This window comes from Vicugna pacos, chromosome 15 (genome assembly GCF_048564905.1).
Source record: "Vicugna pacos chromosome 15, VicPac4, whole genome shotgun sequence".
NCBI classification, from domain to species: Eukaryota; Metazoa; Chordata; class Mammalia; order Artiodactyla; family Camelidae; genus Vicugna; species Vicugna pacos.
In genome coordinates, this window is record NC_133001.1 from 49,939,222 (window position 1) to 49,964,268 (window position 25,047).

The following is a 25,047-nucleotide window of genomic DNA, read 5'->3' on the forward strand; positions in this document are numbered from 1 at the left end:
CTGATGGAAGGGTTCTGATGAGCAAGGCAAACGCCACCGGGAACAGGTCTGGGGACAAGGCACCAAACTGCAAATGATCACCACAAGAGACCACATTTTTGCACACTATAGTTTATAAAAGGCTTTTATGCCACAATATTTACTCATGTAACAATGCTGTAAGAGATAATTATCATCTCTGTTTAATCGGTGAGGGGTTTGCCGCTCAGAAAGACTGAGTAGTTTACCCGAGCTCAACCAGCTCATAAAAAGCTTAGGACAGAGTGAACGAGTTCTCTCAAATCCCACTGGTTCCCTAATACAGGCTGCCATCTCCTGTTGCCTGGGTTCTGCAACCACCTCCTAACTGGTCTTCCTGCTCTGGGTTTGGCCACTCCTCATCCATTTCCTAACCTGCCTTGATAGCAGGATTTCAGAGCAGAAGAGGCAAAACATGCAAGAGTACTTTAAGGAGAGAACCGGGACACTTCCTGCAAGGGGGAAAAGGCCCACCAGAAGGGCTGAGAAACACCCATGAGCATCTTTCCTCCACAGACCCTTTTGGTCTTAAAGCGGATTCAGATAAAATATATGTGTGTGTGTGTGTGTGTGTGTTGCCCTGAGCCTGTCTTTTGCCCATTCTGGTATCCAAGTCCACTTTCTCAGGAGACATCAAGGCTTGATGCCTGCAGTGAGGTACACAGAACAGCACGCCCAGCGTCTCCCAGGTAACCTGGCCTTCAGCCTGGCTGAATCTTGGTGAGATTCATGTAAAGATCGGCAGGGGCAAGGGTGGTGCTGAGATGCATGGTGCCACCACGCATGCAGACGCACAGCAGGATGAGCAAATTGGAGGAGAAACAGTCCTGGAAATAGGGCTCAGAGTAGAGGATGAAAGAGCTTTAGGGGCTCAGGCGGGAGGCCTGTGGAACACATGACGGTGCCAGGTGTGGAAGGAGTCTTGAATGGGAGTTGAGCTGGTTCTTGTGTCAGGTTACCTGGGCCAGCCTAGAATAAACAGGTCTTCTCTCTGGGCCCTGGGATCCTCATCTGAACATGGAAATAACTGGAAGAGTCTGCTCCTGCCTGGATCCTCCTTTCTTTTCCTTTCTACCACTTGCCCGAACCGTACTCCTCCTCCAAGGCTCGGTTCCCAGGCTGTCTTCTCTGTGACACGTCTCTACACACTCTCACTACTCCCCTCTCCTCCTTGTCCTTAAAGGCATGAATTTGTACCAATAATGGCTGATGGCCTGGTTAACTGAGGAGAAAAAACTCTCTGGGCAACTCAGTTCAGTGGACATTTATAGGCATCGTCTATGAGAAAGGCCTGTGCTGGGCACAGTGGGATATAAAGAGAAGACATGGTTCCAGTCTTGAAGGGCTCAGAACCGGACACAGAAGACATTCACCTCTTGGAATACGGAGCCTGGTGAGATGGATGCTCTCAGCCGAGAGCTTGGGAGTATAAGGAACAGAGAGACAAACTCGCGCCCCATCAGGCAACTTCACCTGTGACTGGTCCCAGGTGAAAACTCTTAAGCAGTGTGTCCCAAACTTGCCTAATGTCAAGAATCACCCTTGGTTATTTTGTTTAAAATACAGCTTGAGACCCGTCTCTTAGAGAGATGTCTGTACGTTTAACAAGCAACTCAGGTGAGTATGATTCTTGGTCAATTTGGGAATCACCAATGGAAAACAGGAAGAAGAATCAAAGTAACTGGTCTAAGGGGAAAACACCAAAGCAGCACAGATTTAACCCAAGTAGCCTCTGATTCCTCACTCCTTCCCTCTGGCATCCTTGATATGGTTTCAAGATCCTTTACTGGGGAGTCACATTAAGAAATAAAAAGTTACACAACTAGGGAAGACCAAAGCTGGTGAAGATTTGACTCAGGGTCTTCTGTTTTAAGCCCCTTGGCTTTAGGTCAGAGAGTCTGAGGTCCTCCAGGATCACTCAGGGAAACTGGTGGCAGAGTGAGGGTGAGACCCCGGTCTCCAGACCTGGCTGGGCGCCCCACCCTCCCACCCCAGCAGCGCGCAGTCCCCATGCCAAACACTCACAGCCCATAAGCCAGGAGGCATGTTTATCTGCGTGCCAGGATGTTGAAACAATCTCCATCACCACCCCTCCTGGATCCTATAAACAAATGACATGAGGCTGCTAGTTTCCAGAGACTGTTAAAACCGCCCTGAAAACTAAGCCTCAGAGTTTCCCAGCACATTGTGTGGGGTTTTCGTTTCTAATAAAGGCAAATATCGGGCACTCTGGCTCTTCTCATCTTCATCCTCCCGAAGCCGAGTACTCACCAGCCCCCAGCAGCAGTTCCCAGCGGCAGGGAGAGTGCTGATCACCAGCTGGCCTTTTATGCCGCCTCTGGGGACCACAGCAGCTTCAGAAAAGGGGAGACGAGCTTTCTCATGGCAGTCTCGGCTGACTTTACCTCCAGTTGGGAACCTTCTGGGATTACAGCAGAGGTCCTAGCCCACAAGCACGAAACAGGCAGGGGGCACAGACTGCATCCTTGGGGATGCAAGATAAGGCAAAGAGTCCTTATTTGACTTGTCATAAATGAGGGAAAACATTTTGATGGCAGTGGCCGTGGCACTGTTAGGGCAAGCCACAAGGGTTCTGTTCCAGAAAGAATAAAAAATAAGTACACGAAGGTGAACACAGAAGCGGGCCCCATCCCATCCCTGATACAATCCCTTCGTTTTATTTTTTTTTAATTATTTATTATTTTTTTTATTGTTACTTTTTTTTTAAGTTGAAGTACAGTCAGTTACAGAGTGTCAATTTCTGGTGTACAGCACAATGCCCCAGTCTTGCATATACATATATTCCTTTTCATATTCTTTTTCATTAAAGATTATTATACGATATTGAATATAGTTGCCTGTGCTATATTATACAGAAGAACTTTTTAAAATCTATTTTTGTATATAGTGGCCAATATTTGCAAATCTCAAACTCTGAACTTTATCCCTTCCCACCCCCTTTCCCCCAGTAACCATAAGATTGTTTACTATGTCTGCAAGTCTGTTTCTGTTTCGTAGATGAGTTCATTAGTGTCCTTCTTTTTTCTTTATTTTAGATTCCACATATGAGTGATATCATATGGTATTTTTCTTTCTCATTCTGTTTTATTTCACTTAGAATGACAATCTCTAGGTCCATCCATGTTACTTTTTAAGGCTGAGTAGTATTCCATTGTATAAATATACCATTACTTCTTTATCCAGCCATCTGTCGATGGACATTTAGGTTGCTTCCATGTCTTGGCTATTGTAAATAGTGCTGCTGTGAACATTGGGGTGCATGTGTCTTTTAGAATTAGAGTCCCCTCTGCAGTCCCTTCATTTTCTAGAGGTGGCCTGGAGCCAGGGGACTTCTGTCAGGGAACATAGCAAGTTAGTAACAGGGTCTAGCAGGGCCCTGGCTGCCGCACCTCGGCTATTCCACTCGGAGCTGTTGCAACGCCCAGACCTGTGATCCTTGAGCACTGAGATGGGCCAAGGGTCCTGGGACCTGCAGGACTGGGAAGAACCAATCCAGTCCCTGTGACTAGGGAGTGAAGAGTGGCCTCCCTCCCTAGGCCTTTTCCAGTTGCTTCCAGCCAAGTTCCCACCTGAGCTGTCCTACAGCCGCGACCCCAGGATGGGAGCTGCCAGTGGACACTAGCCCTTGGGTCTGACTAGGTGGTTCCAAACTAAGCCCACCTGGCAACCAGGCGGCCAGGGGCTCGGGGACTCTAATCCACAAGGGGTCAAGTGGCGCGATAAGCCCTTGGGGGGCAGACTCAACTGCCATCTTCTTCCTCCTTTCCTGGGCACAGAGAACGTTTCCTGAGCACCCGGGAAACACCACTGAGACCAAAGCCACACTCGATGCCCAGGTGCTGGGCTACATCTTTAGGAAAGCTTCTATTCAGACTCAGTTTCCCTTGGACCCCATTTTGTGGGTTCCCTGCTCTTCCTCTCAGGACACGTCTCTTTTACCTTTCACTTGGACTTAGTTTGGGGAGGGGGGAAACGTGTGCTGGAGTCAGACCTGGGGTCAAATGATGCTCCCAGGGCATACAGAGTATATGACTTTCGATAAGTTCCTTGCCCGTCAGAGCCTCGGTTTCCTCATTTGTCAAATGGAAATGATCACATTTGCTCACTGGGTTGTTTTGAGGATGAAATGAGATAACATAGTGAATTCCTTCTAACAGGGCCTTCCACATAGCAGGTGTTCAAGAAACAGCAGTGATTATTATCCTCATCATGGGACCCAGCAAACTGGGCTGCTCCAGAAGACAGAGAGCCCAACACTTCAGGATTCAGGCCTAGACATCTCGGCATCACGCTAACCTACACCAGGCCTGGTTTGCATAAACAGAAGGACACAAATGGTGAAATACGGGGACTCTTACTGTGGTCCTATTTGCTCTCCTTCCTGTAAGTAACAGTGCTTCATATCCAACCCGACAGAGGAAAGTCATCTGAGGACCCCACAGCCCTGACGAAGCGTCAACTGTCGAGTCAAGTTTCCATCCAACTCCTCGTTCACCCACTGAACAGAAGTGTGAGCTGATGAATAGCTGGTAACCTTTCACCTGGGAGTGTTTCAAGCAGCCGCCCAACTCCTTTTCTGCATCTTATTTTTACTTCCCTGTGCGTCTTGACTCTGACCATTCTATGTGTTTCTGAGCATCAATTTCTATGAAAGGAAATGGGCCGTCTTTGGCTGTGTCAGAATCTCACTTAGCACTGTGAGGTCACAGAGGAAATGCTTTCATTAATAATCACCACCTTCTGTCCAACAGATTGTGTTCCAGGTTGTGCTGCCAAGTCCCAGTGGGGAGGAAGCCTGGCCCTATCTCAAAGCAGCAGGGAGCTGTGAGAGAGGAGTGCAGACGTCACCTGGACACCCCATCACAGGGCCAGGAGCAGCCCTGAGTGTCAGTGGTGCGAGCCCTCTCCTCGCCCTCAGAGTAAGGACTTGGATACCTCAAGGGGCGAGTAATACATCCAAGTACCTACCAGTAAGAAGACTCAAGTTTTCTGACTCTTAGGCTGGTGGTCTTCCCCTCTGAGAGCCATTTGCTCTTGCCATGTTCCCCAATTATTATCTCTACGGTAATTCTAAAAGGTACTTTAACTCATGTTGGTGGGCCTTAAGTACAGAGAACTTTGAATTTCTCAGATAAAGGTAACTTTATAGAAGTAAAATGTTCTATTTGAAGGAAGTATGATGCTAAATTATGACTTATTCACTTATTTAATAAACTTTTGCTCAATATTATCATATGTTGCAAAGATAAATATGGTTCCCAAATTCCTCTCTAGTGTAAGCTCTTCCTGAATATAGAGAATACATCCATCTACCTGCTAGACATTTCTACCTCCATATCCTACAACCGTATCAAACTCAACGTATATTCCTGTGCTCCTCTCTGGGGAAATGGCCCCACCACCAGCCCCGGCTCCCACATAGAGCCTGGGGGTTATCCAGGACTCTGTCCTCTTCTTCATAATCTTGTATCTAATCAGTCACAGAGTTAACTAGATTCTACTTCCAACTCGCTCTCAAATTCCATCTACTTCTTTCTGTTGCCACTACTTTAGTTCAGATATGATCATCTCTCACTTTGATTATTACAATAGCTTCCTAACGTGCTTCCCCCTCTACGATGTTGCCCCCCCCGAAATCCATCTTCCACACCATAACCAAAATGACCTTTCTAAAACACAAAACTCAATCACATCACTGCCCTGCCCAATCCCTCGATGGCCTCCCATGACCCTTACTCTGAAGCCAATCCTCAGCATGGCTTTCAATACTCACTTACCTGGACCTACTCTGTCCCCCACCTGGGAACCTTGTCTCACACTTCCCCACGCTCCCACCCTATGCCCCAGCTTCCTGTATCATCCCAAACCTCCCTGGTTGTTTAATAGCTATTCCTTTTCCTTCGAGGGCAGTTCCCATTTGGTCCACTTTGGTCTTCCAGTAACTCTAATCCACATCCCAGACACAGATGGGGATCATTTTCAGTAACTTTGTTGTCTGGCTTTGTCTTTCTCACCCCAACTCTCGTACAGACTGCTGTCACCATGATACCTGCCATAGCGTGGTCACCATAAGGCATGTCTGCCATCTCACCAGACCTAGGCTTCCTCAAGGGGAAAGTGACTGTCGTGTTCACCTTGGCACCCAGTTCAGAGCTTACCACTGAACAGATGCCCAGAAAAAGTTGTTGAATCAATTAATTACCCTATGATCTCTGTCAACAATGAGCTAGAGCTTATCAGCTGAGGGGTAAGAAAGAACCTATAAAACAGAGATCAAAAATGATGGTCCTAAGTGCCATTAGGAAGAGCCCAGCAAAGTGTCGAGAGAAAGAGAGAGACAGCAGGACAGAGAGAGAGAGAAAGAGGGTGGGGGGGAACTTCAGGGAACCACTAACAAAACTACTTTAGGAGTTGAAAATGAAAAATTGGGTGGATAATTTTTCACAAAGTGGTCATTCAAAATTATCTTAAGGAAATAATCACAAATCTGCAGAGCCATATATACAAGAATGTTTACCCAACGTTGTTTAAACCAATTTTAAAAAACCACCTTTCAAAAAAATAACCTAAATGTCCATTTTAGGAAACTAGTTAAATAGATTTTGGTAGAACTACACAATGAAAATGATGAAGCCATTAGATGGCATGAATTACTACTGAGTCAATGTCATTTGTTTAAATTAAAACACACAAATACACAAAACAACTGTATTTTCAAGGATAAACATTTACCTGAGAACATATTATTAAATATAATAGAATGGAGGAGGAGAATGGAAATGAGTGCAGAAAATAAAAATATATATAATTAAACACCAGAGGGGCTTTATATAGACAATGATAATAGTGTGCCATGAATGGAGGAATGTGATTAACAGAATTCTGCTCTTGAGGTCCAAAAAAAGGAGAGAAGACATTGTCATAAACTGTTAAGTTAAAAAACCAAGTCACAAAACAGTGTATGTACAATACCTCGCTTTGCTTTATATGTACACAAGCTCACGTTTATGCACACAGAAAGTTCGGGCAGTACGTTAATTACATCAAAATCTTAAGAGTGGTTACAATTGCTGGCAGTGTAACAGTAATATTTCACTCCTCAATATCTTTCTGAACTTTTTAAAACGTGCACATATAACATTTATAATCAGAAAAAATGTACATAAATAATTTCAACAAACAAAATAATTTTGTTCACAAAATAATCAGTCTCAGGAATCTTGGAAAGAGAACTTCGGTGGTGCTTTCTAGTAAAGTCATTCCCTTTTCAAACAATTAATTCACAGCAAATTTTCAGGGTTCACTTGCAGGTCAAAGAGTTTTAGTTCTGAAGCCCATCCTGGTTAGCTCTGGGTGAAGCGATGGTGACAGAGGAGAAGCTCCGGAGAATCTGGAGTCTGTCACCTCCTCACCCCCCTAGAGAAGCAGTGACAGGTTGACACAGTGTTTGGAGGGGAACCCTGTGTGTCAAAGTCCCTGACTCCCAGGCTGATTATTTTTAACAAACAGCAGACATAGGAGAATCTCCAAAAACTGAGTAGAAGTTACCGTTCTGAAACAGACATCTCTATTTATGAAGGCAATCTCCATTTGTAAGGGTGTCTCCCTCTCTGTACAGAAGGCAACTGACGAATCTGCATAACAATCATGCCCTTGTTTAATGTGCTTTGCCCGACAGCCTCCCTTAACTGACTTTCCTGGTCACCAACATCTTTTATCTTTAGCTTGACATGGTATTTAGGGTGGTGGCATAAATCTCAGAAGTTACCCAGTTTTCTTGGTTATTTCCCTTGTATAAGGAGATATACATGCTATTAAACTTGTTTGTTTTTCTCCAGTTAATCTGTCTTTTATTACAGGAGGTTCTTAACCAGGAACCTAGAGAACAGAGGGAAAATTATTCTTCTTTCCTTACAAAGGCTTTGGAAACAGCAAAATCTCCAGAAATGTTTGGGATCAAGCTTTCCTGCCATCTTTCCAGGAAATACAGAAATGGTGATTTTCCTGAAGGTAAGAACCACCATCCTGGGTTCTCAACCTGGAACTTCTGACCATGAAACCACTGACATCCTCAGGAAACATTTCCCAAGGCCCTCCCAAATGGCCTGTGTGGGTTTTCTGTGCTTTGATAGGATAACATGACCATGCCTTTTCCTAAAACACCAGATCTAGGTTTCAGTCCCAACTCTACCAAAGTTTTCCTTTGTGACCATAGCAAAAGTTAGCTTCCTCTTTGAGCTTCCATCTTCTCATCTCCAAAAGTTCTATGAAAGCTTCCGCCTCACCGAATTCACTGAGTCATTGTAAGGGACAAACCACAGAGGCAGTATGTAAATTGTAAAATTGTTTCTAGCTCTTAAGCTAGTGCACTTTCTAGGAAACTTCTGGAAAGATAACAAGACGCAGATATACAGAAAGAAGTCAGCTGTGTTAGGCAGGAATGAGGGGAGGGAGTAAACTGCACATCCCAGGAATGATGGAGCAAAGACACCTGTTGAGCAGCCAACAGAAGCTTCCCAAGCAGCTAGAGGAAGAGGAGACAACCGCATGCCCCTTCTTGGAGCTTTGGGAGGTGGATGGAAAGAGCACATTTACCAAAAACTGCTGGAGGAGAGCTGACCCTCTCCATTGAGGTTCCTGTCTTTGATGTGTCTCCAGCTCTGAATTATGCTCACTCCGACCTTGTTGGGTCTTTGTGAGGTATCCAGTAAGGCTGGAACAAAGCGTTTTGTTGTGGTGCATGAAAAATGTCTTGGCTAAAAGGGACAATGCCAAGGCTGAGAGGGCTAAAATTAGACCTTCCGTTCTGTTTGACTTGGCAGTTGTGTGCACAGGCTGCTAACATGGCATCCTCTACCCACCTCCCTCCCGGCCGTGGGCCTTCTGAGAGCACAGGTACCATGTGCTAAAGGAGAGGAAGTGCTGCTTCCTCTGGCACCCTGTGGGGATGACAAATGCTTCTGGGCCTATGTCCCTGCCACTTGGAGCAGTAGGTTGAGTTTGAAGGGATATGTTTCTCCATCAGCTAATTTGTAGATTAAGATAAAACTGTATCTCTCCTTCCCATTAATCTAACGCCCTTCCATGTTGAAATCAAAAGGAAATCTCAATACAATTATATATTTGAACCTTACATTTACCTTTACTTAAGAATTTACAGCTTCACTTAGGTAACTACTGAAGAACCCAAAGAACCAGTTACTTACATCATGCTGTGCAGTAGGGTCACCTACAGGAAAGAGCAAGGGCTTCGGAGTTAGATGAGTTGAGATCCCCAACTCCAGTGCTTGTATTAGCTGGTGCCTTTAGGAAAGTTACTGGACCTTTCTTATCCTATTCATTCAACTTTAAATTGCCTTATGTTAATCACTACCTCAAAATGTCAAATGAAATAATAAACCTATAGAGGGATAGTTTAGCAGTAATAATCACGGCTTATCAAGTACTTACCATGTGTTCATGGATTTTCTTTACAATAACTTAATGAAGTAGATACCACGTATGTCTTCATTTTATAGTCAAGGAAAATAAAGCTTAGAGAATTTAAGAAACTTGCCCAAGGCCACACAGTAAGAAAATGGTGCAGTTGGGATTTGAACCCTGGAAGGCTCTTACCCACTATTAGCTATTCTGCCTTATTAAAGGAGATGAGAAACAAGAAAGTGCTTTCTAGGGTAAAAACTGTTATTTCAAAGTAGGGGTACATCATTCTCCTTCCTTGCCCGGGTGCTGCCCTGATCTATGCATTTCTTTACCCAGGTGGGGCAACTTAAGGGTCCTTTGAGTCTTGGTCAGTTATCACCCAGTTGTTGGCTTCTGGCCCCCAGAGGGTTGGGGAGGGGGCTGGTTGCTAAATACAAAAGCAGCAATCGAAAGACCTGGGAAAGTTTAAGCTGAAGACAAGCAAAGATTCAAGAGAGGAAATGTGAGCTCTCCTCAAATAAGTGAAGGATTTACTGGCACAAAAATAGACTTATAGATCAGCATAACAGAATGGAGAGTCTAGAAATAGATTTAGCTATACATAATTACTTAATGTATGATCAAGGAAGCTTTTCAGAACAAGAGGGAAGGGAATGTAATTTTGTAAGTGATGCCATCATCACCACTTGATAGCAATTTGGTGAAAAAGGTAAGTCAGAACCACACCATAAATATCTTTTAAAAAATCATTAACATTTGGAATAAACAGTTAATATAAAATTAAGTCAAAGAAAACTATTAGAAACTGAAAATATGCCAGACAAAAAGTTAATCACTATTATATGATACATAGAGCTTTACGTATAAAGCAAATTCCAAAAATCGAGGAAATCATTACCATCAGATGAGAGGAGTGATTAGAATGTGAACAGATAATTCATGCCAGAGTAAACACAAATAGTAAATAAACCCAGAGAAAACATATTTAACCTACATAAGAAGGTTAAATTAGAGTTTCTAAATATAAAAGCAGTGTCAAAAACTAAAAGATAAGATTGATGGATTTAACTAAATAAACTCAAAGTTTAGGGAGTCTAAAAACACCAGGAAAAAAGGGCAAATATCAAAATGGGAAAAATATGCTACATAAATGTCTTTTACAGATTAAAGGTGCTGGAAAATAAATGGGAAGAGAATATGATAGAAAGTTGGGTAACAAACATGAACTGAACATGAACAAGAGATGAAATATCAATGGCCAATTTCAATCTTTCAAATAATCATGGTAAAATTACATGTTGGTACAACCCATTGGAAAATATCAGAAATCAGGAAGCATTAATATCAACAGTTTTGATCCTGAAAAAACGAAGTCAGTTGTTTTCCTATCTTCCTCCTTATTAATAAAATGTGCAGACAAAAGGATGGGAAACAATGAGGAAAAAATTTTAAAAATAGAGAATATTCCAGTAAAACCAACATATTACTAATATGGGTATCAGAAAGAGTGAGAAGAGAAAACATTGAGGGGGATTATCAAAGAAATTATCAAAAGTAATTTGTTTATTATTGATTTATAAAGCGTTAGAGTTGATTAAAAAATACAGACTATGATGCAGAAACCTTGCTATGTATCAGGATATGGAGATGAATAAGAAGCTGCCTGCTTCCTACAGAAACTGATGACCCAACGGGAGAGACAAGTAATATGTGAAAAATTTAATTACAATTTATAATATGGAGTGATAAGCACATTTCTATAATGTACCAGATTCTATGGTAGTGCATTAATATCAGTGGTGAGAGATTTCCTATACATTACCATTTTAACTGACATTAAAATATGAGAGCTTGAAAAGCTTTGTAAAGTCTAATTAATCTTCCCATTTATAAAGCTGAGGAGGCTGCAATCCCGAAGGAGTAAATAAATAGATTCTAGTTTAGATAATGGTTTTCTTTTCCAGGTGAGAAACTGAGGCCTAGAGAAGACACAAGCTTTTTCTAAGAGTGTAGAGAATATCTATGGAAGATGTAATTCCAGAGCCTAATCCCCTGATTACAAATCTAATGTTCTCTTCAAATGCAATTTTCACTCAGAATCCAACAACAAAAACACCAAGCAGGTGACAGAAGAAATGAGTTACTTATCTTCCAGAGAAGCATAAGGCAATGGAGGACAGAGTGGGCAGGACTTCATCTCTGTCTCAACAATTCAGGGAAACGCCATGAGTCTGCAAGCCCAAGTAAGACACTGAGACGCCTGCATTATGCTTCACCATTCCTTCTGCCCTATCGAGTTCCCATTAGTCTGAAATTCTGTCAAAAGTATATTCAATAAAATTGTTAGGATAATGTAGTCTAAAGGACAAAAATAAAATTACATCCCAACCACACACCAATCACAAAATTGTATTTCAGATGGATTAAAACCCAAGCTAAGCAAAATACGCACAAATCATGGTTAAAGATTGATAAATATGACTATCTCAAAGTGAGTAACTATTTTTAACAACCACGAATAAAGTTAAGTAAGTGACAGGCAAGGAGAAGATATTTGCAATGTGCAGTCAAATGCTATACCACTGAGCTACACCCCGTGCAATGTATATAACCCAGGAGTTGTATTCAGATTATATAAAGAATTCCAAATAATGAATGAGAAAAAGATAAAACAATCCTATTGAAAACAGGTAAAGCATATGAATAGATAATTTACAGAGAAGAAACATACATGGCCAATAAACAGTAAGAAAATGGAAAATTACAAAGGACCGTTTTTTATAATAAGTTTGATAAAAATATTTTTTTAATATGTTGATATCAAGTGTTTTTAAGGATGTAGAAAAACTATGAACTCTTTCTAACGTATTGCTGGTGGGACTATTAACTGGTACATCTTCTTTGGAGAACAATTTGACAATATCTAATACAGCAGAAGATATATAGAGAACATGACCCAGCAATTCCATTTTGACATGTATATCCTAGAGAAACTCACACAGATACACAAGAAGACATGCGAACAAGATGTATACTACAAATTTTTAATAGCAAATTAAAACAAAAAGGGACAACAACCTAAATGTTCATCAAACAGGAAATGAGTAATTAATTTGAAGTATAGTCACATGATGAAATACTATACAGTAGTAAAAATGAACGAATAAAAAGAGTGATCTAAAAACATTTTTGAAAGAAGTGAGCTGGAGAATGACACATATAGTACGATGTCATCTGCTTAAATATCAAAGAGCCAAAATGATACTACAGAGATATACATACTTAGTTAAAAGAAGAAATATATTCATGAAGAAAACGCATTCCAAGTTCAACAGAATTATTTTTCTGAGCAAGAAGAGAGGTGAGTGGGATTGAGAAGAAAAGTGATGATAATTTCAAAATATGGAAGGCATTAATATTTGCAAATTCTAGGTAGTAGGTCAATGAATGTTTATTATTACTATTCCCTGAACTTTTCTATATATTTGAAATTTTTACAATAACAAATTAATAAATTTTCTCTTAAAGCATTTTGTAACTCAGATTTCTCTCTAATCCCAACTGTCTTTTTCCTAGGTACTTTCCATTGCTGAAGATTAACTAATCAAGTAGCTTGGGTGCCATTATAATTTTGGATAATAATGTTTTCTTCCAGCCCTTATACAGAGTAATCATGTTCACTTCAAAGAAAACATGTGGTGGCATACTACTGAGGAGACAATTGTGCCAGACGCTAAGAATTTTCCTGAATAATTTAAAGCATGTCCATTTTACGTTTAGGAAAAAATACATTTCTCTTATTCTCTGTTGGTAATTCTCAAGTGATTTCATTTTTGTGATATACAAATTTGGTATCATGAAGTAAAGTGGAATTTTCAAGCTCGTTTTCATGGTCTTAATGACTGCTTTGTTGGTGCAAAATTGCATCTGCAGTTAACACTTTCAAGGTTGTTTTTGAGGACTGCAATTACTTGTTTACTTGCCTGACTCTACTAGACTCACGGAACACTTTGGAGATGGGGACCCTGTATTGCTCATCAACATCTTTACTACACGGACATTCAGTGAGTGTTCTTAAAGTGATCTTATAAAATTTCAGTTTTCATCTGTGAATGGAGATATTAGACACAATAATTAAACAAAATCTTTGCAAGGCATCTTGAGAGATTCTGATTTTGAGTTCTGAATCAATAAAGTTGGTATGACAGTAACTCTTTGAGTCATCCGGTTTCCTGCCACTGTACTGAGAACATAAAATGAGTATGTAGTTGCTTGTGGTTACTGTTGTTTTTCCAGAACTGTAAGCATGAGAATTGGGATAATCTTGTGAAGGTCAGTCTGAACAGCCTCATGGAATGGTGTAATGAAGTCCACTTAGTGCTAAATATGCTTTTCATTGCCAGAATGAAGCACATTCCTTGGCCAACAATCTAGATATATTTTCTTTCAGCTTATAGGCTCTGGAAGCAAATTTTGAGTCAGAATGACTCAAGGATGGTACAGAGGAGGTTGCCAGGCCATATAAAAAACTATTTAACAACCAGCAGTGTGAGATAGAACAAATCAGAAGAAAGTTTTTGCTTTCCTTTGTTAAAATCTCTCTTTTTAAATTCATTTTTTTCTGTTTTATTTTATTGTACTTGATGCATTTCCTAAACCTAACTGAAATCCTTTCTGAAGCATGAAGAAGACTAGATAAAAGAAAACAGAAGAGTATGACTCCAGAAAAACACGTGATATAGTTAAAAGAATTGGTTTCTAAAAGGAATACTTAGAAGAGGGTAAATTTTATCTACATCACAACTAGGTAAAAAAGTAGGCATATAGAAAACAGACCAGAAAGAAATATGTCAAGTAATCACAATAATTAACTTTGAATATTTGGATGATGACAAATTTCTTTCTACTGTAGTATTTTTCAGATTCTTTTTCATTGTCAAATATTACCTTCATAATGAAACTGTACCTTATTTTTAAAGGACTCAGACGTTTAGATAGTACACAGGCAATTCTCAAATGTTTAGCAATTATTTATTTAACATCTTAAGAGCTGTCTTACCTGATCTAAACTTAACCAAGTTGACTGATGAACCAATGTTCTCCCCAGAACGAAGCTTATAGTACGGACTGATGCCAGGCACAGCTAAACACTCCTGGCTTGAATGAGTCTGCAAATAGCTCAAGTTCTGAAGTAAAACAGGCTGGATCCGCTGGATGACCAAGCACATTGTTTACTCCCTCAAAGCCCCACTGTCTTCTTCTGTTAAACAGAGAAATATTATAAACCTGCTGGTCTTGCTCTGAAGATAATTTATTGTGTTATTGATGTATGTGAAGTGCCTGAATTCCCTTTGTCATGTCGTTCCCTTCCCCTTCATCTCACCTTCCTGGTTATTCCCTACCAGATCTACTGGACACATCAGTTATTAATACGTACCATCCCTTCTTTTAGCTGAGATGGTCTTGTCCATACTTCACGTTCAGGGAAGTATTGTTAAGCTGTTATTAGGTAGAAATGACCTAAAAATCCAATAAAAGTTGGCACGGCACAGGCCAGCCAATGAGGTTAGATGGTGGGAAGGGCTCTGCAAATAGAGATAAAAGTAATCAGACTTGCCCTTTCAGGGATCTGGAATGGAAGGCAGATGGTACTGGATCCTTCATCAATACTGACTGCAAAGCTAACTGCAGAAAGAGAAGCTGAGATGCTATGTATAGAGAGAGGAACATCTTGGATTCCACAAGACCAAGAAAAGAAAGCAGCAGCAAATCCCAAGAGTTGTGCTGGTTCCTGATGTCTCCTTAGGTCTAGTTCTGATGTTTATCCTTAAAATAAGTCTTCCTCATATAATCAGTCATGTTCAGAGGCAGATAAAACTGCCTTAATGCAAGGTGTGCCCTTCTGGGGAAAGACTAGGTTCTAAACCTCAGGCCCAGTTTATTCTGGAGCAGAGCAAATACCTGCCTACATAATCCCATGGCCCTGTCTAAATGCCATCATGAGGGAGCAAAAATGTATTCTTTGATTTCTAAAGAATGTGCAGTTCTTAAAGAGATCATGTACACAGTAGCTTCGCTTCTTATTTGAAACAAAAACATTTATGATTATCTGAAAGATAAAATTTTGCCTGTGCATTGCTGGGTGAAGTCTTCAACTGGGAAAATCCACTCAATTATTGCCAGGGGTCTATGAATACATTTGAACACTAAACGGAATAGTGTATCTTCCACATATCAATGCATTATTTTTCAAATATATGTCAGTGTTACTGCCACTGATAATAAATGCATTTGAAGCACTGCTGAATTTATTGTAGCTATTTGTCACTCTGTGCCCTTTCAATCAACTGATAGTGAAATCACAATTACTTATCTTGGGAGTGTGGAAAAGTGTTGGTATAAAGAAGTCCTAGAAGTATAAAGTAGTGCTGGAAAAGATTTAGAACACCTGACACAAACTGTAGCCCTGAGGAAACCTCAATAGATTTGAACTGAACCTCAACAGAATGGAGTATTAGGGGGAAGGTATAATTCAAGTGGTAGAGTGCATGTTTAGCCTGCACGGGGTCCTGGTTTCAATCCCCAGTACCTCCTCTAAAAATAGTAAGTAAACCTAATTACCTCCCCCCGAACAACAACAACAACAAAAACCCTAAAAATAAAATAAAATTTTTAAAAAAACTAATAATAATAAAAAAAATGGAATATTAGTTCAAAGGCTAGGAGTACTGAAGACCCTCATCGCTGGGTTAGTGTTTGGTGTGAGTCACATTTTTTATACTATACATATTTAGAACAATATAAAGGGAGTCATCTTCTCTGTTAACTTCTGGGCTGTATTATTAAGAGTCACACAAAGAGTAGATACTTGACATTGGTTTTCTGTCTGAAGAATTATATCACCCAACCCAGTGGTCCACAAACCCAGTATCCTTCTCTCTCTCTCCCACTCTTTTCACAAATACAGTTATGCTCCTGTATGATCTGCCTCCTAAATATCTCCCAAATATGTACAAGTCTCTGAATCCGTGCTGCACCATTCTAGCCCAAGACAATATCACGTCTCATATGGATGATTACAGCTGCCTCCAATCTTCTCTGTTTCCATCTAACTCCTCCTAATTTGTTGTCCAGAAGGATCTTTTGAAAATGCAAGTCTGATCAAGTCACTTCCTTTTAAAAACTTCCCATAGCTTCCTGTTGCTTTTAGGATCCAGTAAAATAAAACAAAACAAAAAATCCTTAACACTCCTTGTAAGATTCATCACAATGTAAAGCCTGGCTGCTTGCTACCTAACTCTTCAGCCTCATCTGATGCCACTCTTTCAAGACCCTTTTTAAGCTCCAGTTTCTCACCAGATTCACTATCACATCCGGCTCTTTGTACATGCTATTACCTGTGTTGGGAGCATTCTTTCTGTGCCTCTCTTCACCTGGCCGACTCCCACTCCTACTGCAGATCTCAGCATAAATCTCACTTTGTCTCTGTCCTGAATTTCTCAGATTGCTAGATCCCTTGTTATACATGCCCACAGGAGCATAATCTTCCCCTTTATTCAAGCTGATCAATCTTTAATAATCTGTTTTGTTTTCCCTACCATAAGTTCCATGAAAGAGACCATCTTCTTTTTGCTCCTAAAATTCTCCATTACAGGCTTGGCACATAATAAGCACTCAATTAGTCTGTTAAACTGGATTAACAAACTGTCTGTTGAACTGCAGTTAACCATCATACTTTCTTCTTCTTTTGAGGCCCAAAGAGGCAATTTAAGAAATCTATTGAAAAAAAATCTGCTCTTTCACATCCAGACTTTCTTAGTATACAGTCTACCTCCTTGTAGGGTTTCTAATCCCATTCTACCTTGAATGTTGGTTGTAATTTGACTCTCAACCATGAATCAGGTATTAAGGTCCAAATAGTAAAGAAACTTGTCTTCTAAAGTTTAATAAAACATACTGAGTTTTTATGTTAAGAACATCTTTTAACATAATAGGAGCTTACATTTTTTATGTAATCAAATGACTACTCTTTTATAGTTTCTTGATAGTTTATTTCCTAGTACATCCAGGTTATAGCTCCTAGATTTTTTCCAAGACTTAAAAATTTGAAGTCTTCAATAAATCTGGAATACATTTTATATAGTGTGAGATAGGGATCCAAATTTGTTTACCTCTAAATGGACAATCAGTTGTACCAGTGCTATTTATTAAATGAACTACACTATTCTCACTAAATTAAAAATGCAACCTTTGGTAATTAAATTGGTAATTAAAATTAAATTAATTGGTAATTAAAATCTCATGAAAAAATGAGATATTTTTGTGGATTCTCTATTTTGTTCCACTGGTCTATTTGCTTATTCCTATACCATATTAATTTCATTATGATGCTAGTATGTTCTGACACCTGGTCAGAGTGTTCTTTTTGATGTCTTTCTTGGCTAGTTAGTCTTGAAAATGTAGTCTTCCATAGCTTTAAAACTTTAAAATCAGGCTAAACAACTTAATGTCTAAAACAAAAAATTTTTGTGGCATTATAATTGTTATAATAATATTTATATTTGTAAATATATATTTTATGCTGTTTTTTATTTGTTGTTATATTTTCTGTTCTTCAATAAGACTTTATAGCTGTCATCCATAAGGCACTTTGCTGCCTTTCCTAAATATTTTAATCCTAAATATTTTACCATCATGGTTGCTATTGTACACAGAATATTTTTCCAATTTTCATTTCTGAAGGCTTTTTTGATAGACTAAAAGAAAAGACTATTTGTTTTTATAATTTATCTTATATCCAGTCTCCTTTTTAAATATTTATTAATTTTTGTTTATACTTGAAACTTTGGATTTTTCCCTAAATATACTCAGCAAAAAAATGATCGCTTAAGCTCTTTCCCAATGTTTAGTCTGCTTATTTTATTTTCTAATCTGTCGCTTTTGCACAAATAAAGAACAATAGAAATCTTTCATTTTTTTCTGAGAGAAGGCAAGGTATAAATATACAGATATAAATCTGTATCTATTCCTGAGAAAAGTGGCTCACTGCAAGATTTTTGCCCTATAACACACTTATACTACTTTAAAATTCTATGAAATCTACCTATGACATTCAGTAATAGTAGGTAGAGCTGAAAGGATCTTAGAGACATCTGAGTTTAACCTTACTCATTCTACATATGATAAAACTGAGGCCCAGCAAGAGAAAGTGATGCAACCAAGATGAAAAGCCAGAAGCAGAGCCCAGGCAAGAACACCCAAGATGTTATGACCCCTGGAACAATGCTCTTTATAAAAGACATTGTTGATTAGATCTTTAGGTGTGAATTTAAAACACTGGGGTTTTTTGTGGTGATTTTTTATATTACATTAAAAAAAACAACTTGATAATCTAAATTAAAATATTTATTATAACTTGAAAATTGTATTATTACTAGTCAGCAGAAGCTTTCCGTTTCCTTGAAAATCCTTTTTTTTTCCTTCCTTAATAATAAAACCCCTAATTTATAGCAGGAGTTTTGCTAAATGTAACTAAATTCTGGCCAATGGCATGTATGCCAATTATCACGTCTAACTTAGGGAAGGGTCCTTAAAAGGGAAGGAAGCATCTTCATCCCCCCTTCCTACTTTACTGACAGCATATGTGATGGCTGCAACCACACTGGATCATGAGACAAGTTAAGGATGGGGGAGGTATAAAGGGAAGAAGGAATCTGGAGTCCCTGAGAACTTTGTGAAGTTCCCCTACCAGCCTTGGGCTGACCATCTCTGGATTTCTTTATATAAGTGAGAAATAATCTCTTTTATTTAAGCCACTGTTATTTGGTATTTTCTATCATTTTAAGCTGAATCTAATTCTAACCAATTTGTCAGCAAAGTATAAGGCTGCGAGATCTTGCTCAAAAAAAAAAAAGCATAGTAGATATTTAATAGAATTCTGGTTATAGTCTTGAGAGCTTTAAATTGAAAATAATGATCATAATAATGATAATGATAATAACAGCTATGTATTGACTACCGTCGGCAGACTGTGGAGAGCAGTTAAGAAATGGACTTTAAAGTCAGACTTTCTGGTGTTGCCATTTATTGGCTCTGTGACTGTGGGCATGTCACTTACTGCTTCTAAGTCCCTATTTTCTGTTTTTTATAGTCAGAACAATAAAAATTCTTCATGTGAGTTGTGAGCATTAGAAAAATAAATGCATGTAATGAAGTCAATATAAATTAACCACATGTAGTGTTATTGATCTTTTCATTAAAGCCATCATTACTACCACCTCTAAATTCCAGGTATCAAATGATACTTACGTGGCAATGTTTATTGCCACATGATAATACTGTCACATACGTATCATTATCTAAATTCTATGATAAAATAATTCATATAATTCAGAATATTTAGTGACAGAGCCTGATTACAAAATCCACATTTCTTTCCAATATACCGTTCTCGTATCATTTGCTAAATATTCTATAACCCTTTAACACACTGTCAAGACACATGTATTTGAAAGTATTTTCTTGCCATTATTGTATACTTTGCTTTGGCTCCTACTCCCCTTCCCCATTGTCTAGCTAATTCCTAGTCGTGGTCCCTGAAGTTACCCCACCTCCAGCCCTCACCCAATGGAGGCTTGGGTTTGTGTGCCCCAGAAGTCTCTCATGATTGTTCTTATTAGACTGTCTCCATCACTTTTACTGAGCTCTGAGAGGGCACAAACAAGGTCTCATATCCTCAGAGTACACAGTAAGTGCTTAATAAATATTTGTTAAATCAATGAAAACCACTTTTAACTTCAGGAACTGTAGAGGCACTTGGGCAAGTTTAAAGACCCAGCTGTCTACATCACATGGAAACAATCAAGGGGGGTTGGGAGGAGTACTTGGACACACAGGTGCTTGTAGATTTCTTCATCTGGAGACTGTTCTAGTGACCTGTGCGTCAGAGTGTGGTTTTCTTGGAGATACACTGATATCAAAAGCCCTCTTGTCCTCGTTATTGGGGGTCTTGTGAATAATGGATGAAGTGGGAGACGCTAAAACCTGGGAGCGGGGCCCATTCCCCTCTTCTCAAAGAGAAATACAACAGTCATCCTTCTCAAGGGCCAGCCATTGTAAACATGACTGAGTAGCAATCCCAGGAGGCTGAGTTGGAAATCTAGACCTCGGTGGATTTCCCTGGAATCTGCTACTTCAAGCAGCTCAAAATAGGCCTCCCTGTTGCATGTCCTTACAGCATTGTGTATTTTTCTTCCATGCTACTTAATCTTATTTGTAATTGTATGCTATTTTGTGATTATTTGTTTAATTTCTGTTTCCCTAACTGGATTCTGATCTCCATGAGGACAGGGATTGTGGCTGTTTTAGTTCACGTTCTATATCTAGTACTAGGCAAAGGATAGGTGTTCAACAGGTATTTGTTGAAAGAATGAGGGAATTGATGAAACAGAGAGATGGCACTTCAATGTAAAAGCAACAGTGAATATAAAAGCAGCAAGGTGAAGGAAGTGAGAAGGGCACAGATTGGCCTCAGAGTGTAGAGCGATCACTTACAAACTGCAGGACTTCAGGCAAATTATTTCATCCTTGTGTCAATTTCTTCACCTAAAGTAGAGCTAGTATTATCTCATTGAATTGTTGTGAAAATGAGTGAGATAATATGTGTGCAAAGTACCTGTGCAGTTATTGGCACAGAGAGACGGTAAGTGGCATGAGTGTTTACAAACACTGCACATCTCAGCAGGCAGTCATCTTCTTTTTCCCTTCTTTGGGGAGTTTTGGAACATTTGAATGTCATCAGGTGTAAAACTCTGTGAACCCAGATGAGTGAACTCTGGCAGATGTAAGGGTCTTTTGCCCCTGGAATATCTTCCCCATACAGCCAGAACTTCCCACCTCTCTATTTCAACTCTTAGACAAGTATTTGGGACCCCTAGGTATCTACTGATTCATTCAATGTGTATTTATTGAGCATCTGTGGTATATTTACCAGTGAACTTGGTTCTGAGAATACAATGGTGAAATAGAAGTTGAGTCTAAGGGCTTTGTTCTGTAAATAAGACCTATGAGCCTTAATTATTCACATATCACTGTAAACAATAACGATAATTATCTGATATTGCACATTCTCTCTATCCCCAGCTCTGCCTGAGGTATGCCGCAAGCATAATCTGATTTAATCTTTATGATGACTATACAAAGTAGACTTTCCATTTTTAGGCAAGGAAACAGAAGCCATGGCAACTAGCGTGTGATAATGTTGGGGTTTGAATTCACGTCTGTGTGATGCTACAGCCATGATTTTCCTTCTACCACGATGTTTGGAAGTCAATCACTTTTAGTGGTCTAATTGATTTAAGAAGTAATGAATTGGCATTATTTTATAATTTACTTTCTTTTATTAGGCTGTTCACTTTAATAAATACGGTTCTTATAACTGATGTAAAATATAAGTCCGTAAATGCTGGGTTTTCACACTGCCTGCATTTGGTACAGGAATCATTTAAAAATAACCTTAAAATAGGAGCAAAAGTCAGGATCAAGGAGTTTTGCTTTGAGACCAGGAGTGCCAAATTCATGGACCTTGAACACTGTAAGACCATGCATGTGCTTATATTGGCCAATTTGCTCCATGCTATGTTTAAAAACGCAACCATAGTAGACAGGTCTTCTGATTGGTCAAAATGCCATCATTTTAACACGCATTTGACACCTGCCCTACTTTGTTTAGCTTCTGCTTTAGACCATGAGCTTCTTGAAGGCAGACATTTGTCTTAAGGATCTCTGAATCCCTGGAATCAAACTCAGTCTCTGGCATATGGTAGAAGTAGAGGGGTGTTTGCCATATGAGTAAGCGAAATTCTGTTGAGAGCCTCCTAGCCTCCTGGGAGTGCCAAAGTGGGGCACAGGGCTGGCCTGGGACAGAACAAACTCTGAAATGTAGAAAACTTGTCATTCACCACCTCCTGGGAGCCAAACAGTCTTATATTTAGTCCCTTCTAACAAAATTTGCTTTCAAGAAAAAAAGCCAGACATTTATTTAATCTAAAACATATATGAGTGAATTCTGTTTTAAAGCACCCAACTATGTTCCGTGATGCCGCTTAGATGTATGGACCTAAGAGAGATCCAAAGATTAATAAGGCCCTGTGTCAGCTTTCTGGGAATTCACAGAGGAGTGGGAAGAGTACACTAGAAATGACAGTGAAGAAGAGGATGATAGTGGTGGCAGTAGTAATACTACTAAAGGCAAAGCATGCTATTAAAAACTGTAGAAAACAACGTTCTGAGATCTCAGCCTCGATAAGGCCCTCTTTCCTATTTCCTGCTCCAAAACAAGGTGAGAGAAGTGATGAAATTTCAGGCAGCTGTAGGTAGGTTTTGCTCAGAAGAAGCCTTTCAGAGCTTCTGAAAGGAATGCAGCCACCTGCTCATAAAGTGGGCCCTGAAAACTACTACCTATTTTAGATAAAGTTTCCACAAAGGACTAAACGTTATGACTCCTCAGGCCTAGTATTTCTCTAGGATCCCATTCTCCGTCAGTAATCAGCAAAGCCTAGGTTCCAAGAAATTACTCATTCTGCTAGAGGTGCCCAGAAATCTACACCAAGGACATTGTCCAGGACATCCTTAAAACGGCAGTGAACTTTGTGCACAAAGATGTTCCCTTCAGTGGTATTTAAAAAGTTAAAATGTGTAACAGTAGGAGAATGGTGAAGTTAAACCTCACTCATACATATGATGGTGTGTAATGTCTTAAAATTACCTTTGTGAAGAGTTTTAATCGCAAGGGTGGTGTCAAGGGGGAAAAAAAGTAGAACACAAATTTTAAAGTAATAAGTAGTCTTAATTAGAAAACAGGAGAAAAAAACAACCTATAAATAACAGACTGTAGGTGATTTTCATTCTTTTCCTGATTTTTCTTTTGTTTTGCTTTCTAAATTCTCTACAATGAGTAAGTATTTTTCTACCTACTTAGAAAAAGTACTCAAAAAGAGCAAATCCTTGGCTTTCAGTGAAATTCATTTAAGAGCTGTCACATAAGAATAGAGACTTGAAGTACCAAATATTTGTTCAATGAATTATCTGGAATGCCAGCAGCAGCCCTCTTTAGTTCTAGTTTTTAGTTTTGTCAAATGAGTATTTTTTAACTAGATTTTTAAAAAAGCTTTTTGAAAGAAAAAACTAATCTTTGTCTCCTTCACTTAATTAAAAAAGAAAAATTTTGCACCCATATCTAATTCAAGACAACCACAAAATTGGAATAGTCTCACTGTTATAATGAGGCAAACTCAATTACCATGATAACAATGAGTGAGTCCAAGTTAGTTTCAAATTCAGAGAAATAGTGTGATTCTTGGCTATCTACCACAGGAACCATTAAGCACAATTCAGAGAAGCTAGCTGGAATGCTGTATGAATTTTTGGCCTGCCTTCTATTATATCATCTCCCAGTGAATTCCAATTCACAGATAATATAACCTTACAGACCTATGACAAAAATCTAAGTACTCCTTACCAGCAACCTCTGGTTGGCATTTTAGGAAATGGCTCCAACATAACATAGAAGAAAACTGCTGACTTTCACATTTTCTAAATAAGCAGGTATAAGCTCTACAAGAACATTACGTTACTGTCATTGGGCTATGAGCCTTTATAAATACAATGTTCTGAACCCTAACATCCATATTCTACATAAAGTACCCATTAACTTCACAAATGGCTTTAGATGTACCCAGTTCGAGAGACAGCCTGTCAGCTATACTCAGTTCTATACTTCTTCATTATGAATTCATTGAATTTCTCAATTTAAATTAAAGGCTCTGAGAACAGCAAATACTACCTCATTATTAAAAAAAACTGAGTATCAATTAAATATAGGTTTCTGCTAGGCATTTAATATGTATTGTTTCTGGTTTTTACAACAATTTTGTGAGACAGGTTATAATTTAAAATTGGCAAATGAGAAGACTGAGGCTCAGAGACATTAAATTATTTGCCTAAGGCCACACAGCCATTAAACGGAGTCAGAATTCAAATTTGGCTCTGATTTATTGTCCAATATTATTTCCATTTTCCCATGTTGCCAAGTCTGATCTTTAGGTTATTTAGATAATCTTATTCAGAAATTCTATTTCATACCCTAAGAAAACCGGGACCTCGAGGAATAAAGTGACTTGCCCAAGTTCATAGGAACAAAAAACCCCTCAAATCTGAATCACATTAATTGCCTCTTTGTGTTTTTAAAATTATACTACCTCTGTAAAGTTATATTAACCTCTGCTAACGTGATATCACATTTTAATTTTTTCTATTATTTTTAATTGACATGAAGTTAAAAATATCTTACAATATTGTCATTTTTCTGAATTTGAGATCATTTTAACGTCACAAATTTCTTTCCTTTTCATGTGGGAAACCATACAGAACATGTCAGTGGGGAGGACTCAGAGCCATTAATCACTAGCCACTTTGGCACAACGGTGGTCAAATTTCCAATCCAGAAACAAAATGAGAGTGATCTCAAGAGATCAGTAGCCAAAGCACGCCAAGAAGGTTCCTCAAGCTTCTTGGCCTAGTGCTCCA

General features: G+C 39.2%; 2 protein-coding genes across 4 annotated transcripts in view; one reads left to right on the top strand and one right to left on the bottom strand.

Annotated features, from left to right (window-relative positions):
* The window catches only part of VSNL1 (visinin like 1), a 106,421-nt gene that overhangs the window by 69,163 nt on the left and 12,211 nt on the right, over positions 1–25,047 (bottom strand). Inside the window, exon 1 of one of the 3 annotated variants that reach the window (XM_072938174.1) lies at positions 4,398–4,601. The exons of the other annotated variants lie outside the window; for them this stretch is intronic. The gene's annotated coding sequence lies outside the window, so the exon portion shown is untranslated. Of the gene's footprint in view, positions 1–4,397; positions 4,602–25,047 lie in introns of those variants that run through there. 3 annotated transcript variants of the gene reach the window in all.
* On the top strand, positions 1,344–13,346 carry LOC140685815 (uncharacterized). Its single transcript, XM_072938292.1, has 6 exons — positions 1,344–1,411; positions 2,232–2,428; positions 4,428–4,549; positions 4,791–4,958; positions 7,899–8,049; positions 13,118–13,346. The coding sequence occupies exons 1-6, from the start codon at positions 1,344–1,346 to the stop codon at positions 13,213–13,215; spliced, it is 804 nt and encodes a 267-aa protein (XP_072794393.1). The 3' UTR covers positions 13,216–13,346.

Excerpts from the sequence above, each read along its gene's own strand:
- LOC140685815 (XM_072938292.1), top strand. The coding sequence starts at position 1,344 with ATGGTTCCAGTCTTGAAGGGCTCAGAACCGGACACAGAAGACATTCAC. Across the intron at positions 1,412-2,231 it reads CTCTTGGAATACGGAGCCTG|GCAAATATCGGGCACTCTGG; the intron begins GTGAGATGGATG and ends TTTCTAATAAAG. Across the intron at positions 4,550-4,790 it reads TTCACCCACTGAACAGAAGT|ATTGTGTTCCAGGTTGTGCT; the intron begins GTGAGCTGATGA and ends TCTGTCCAACAG.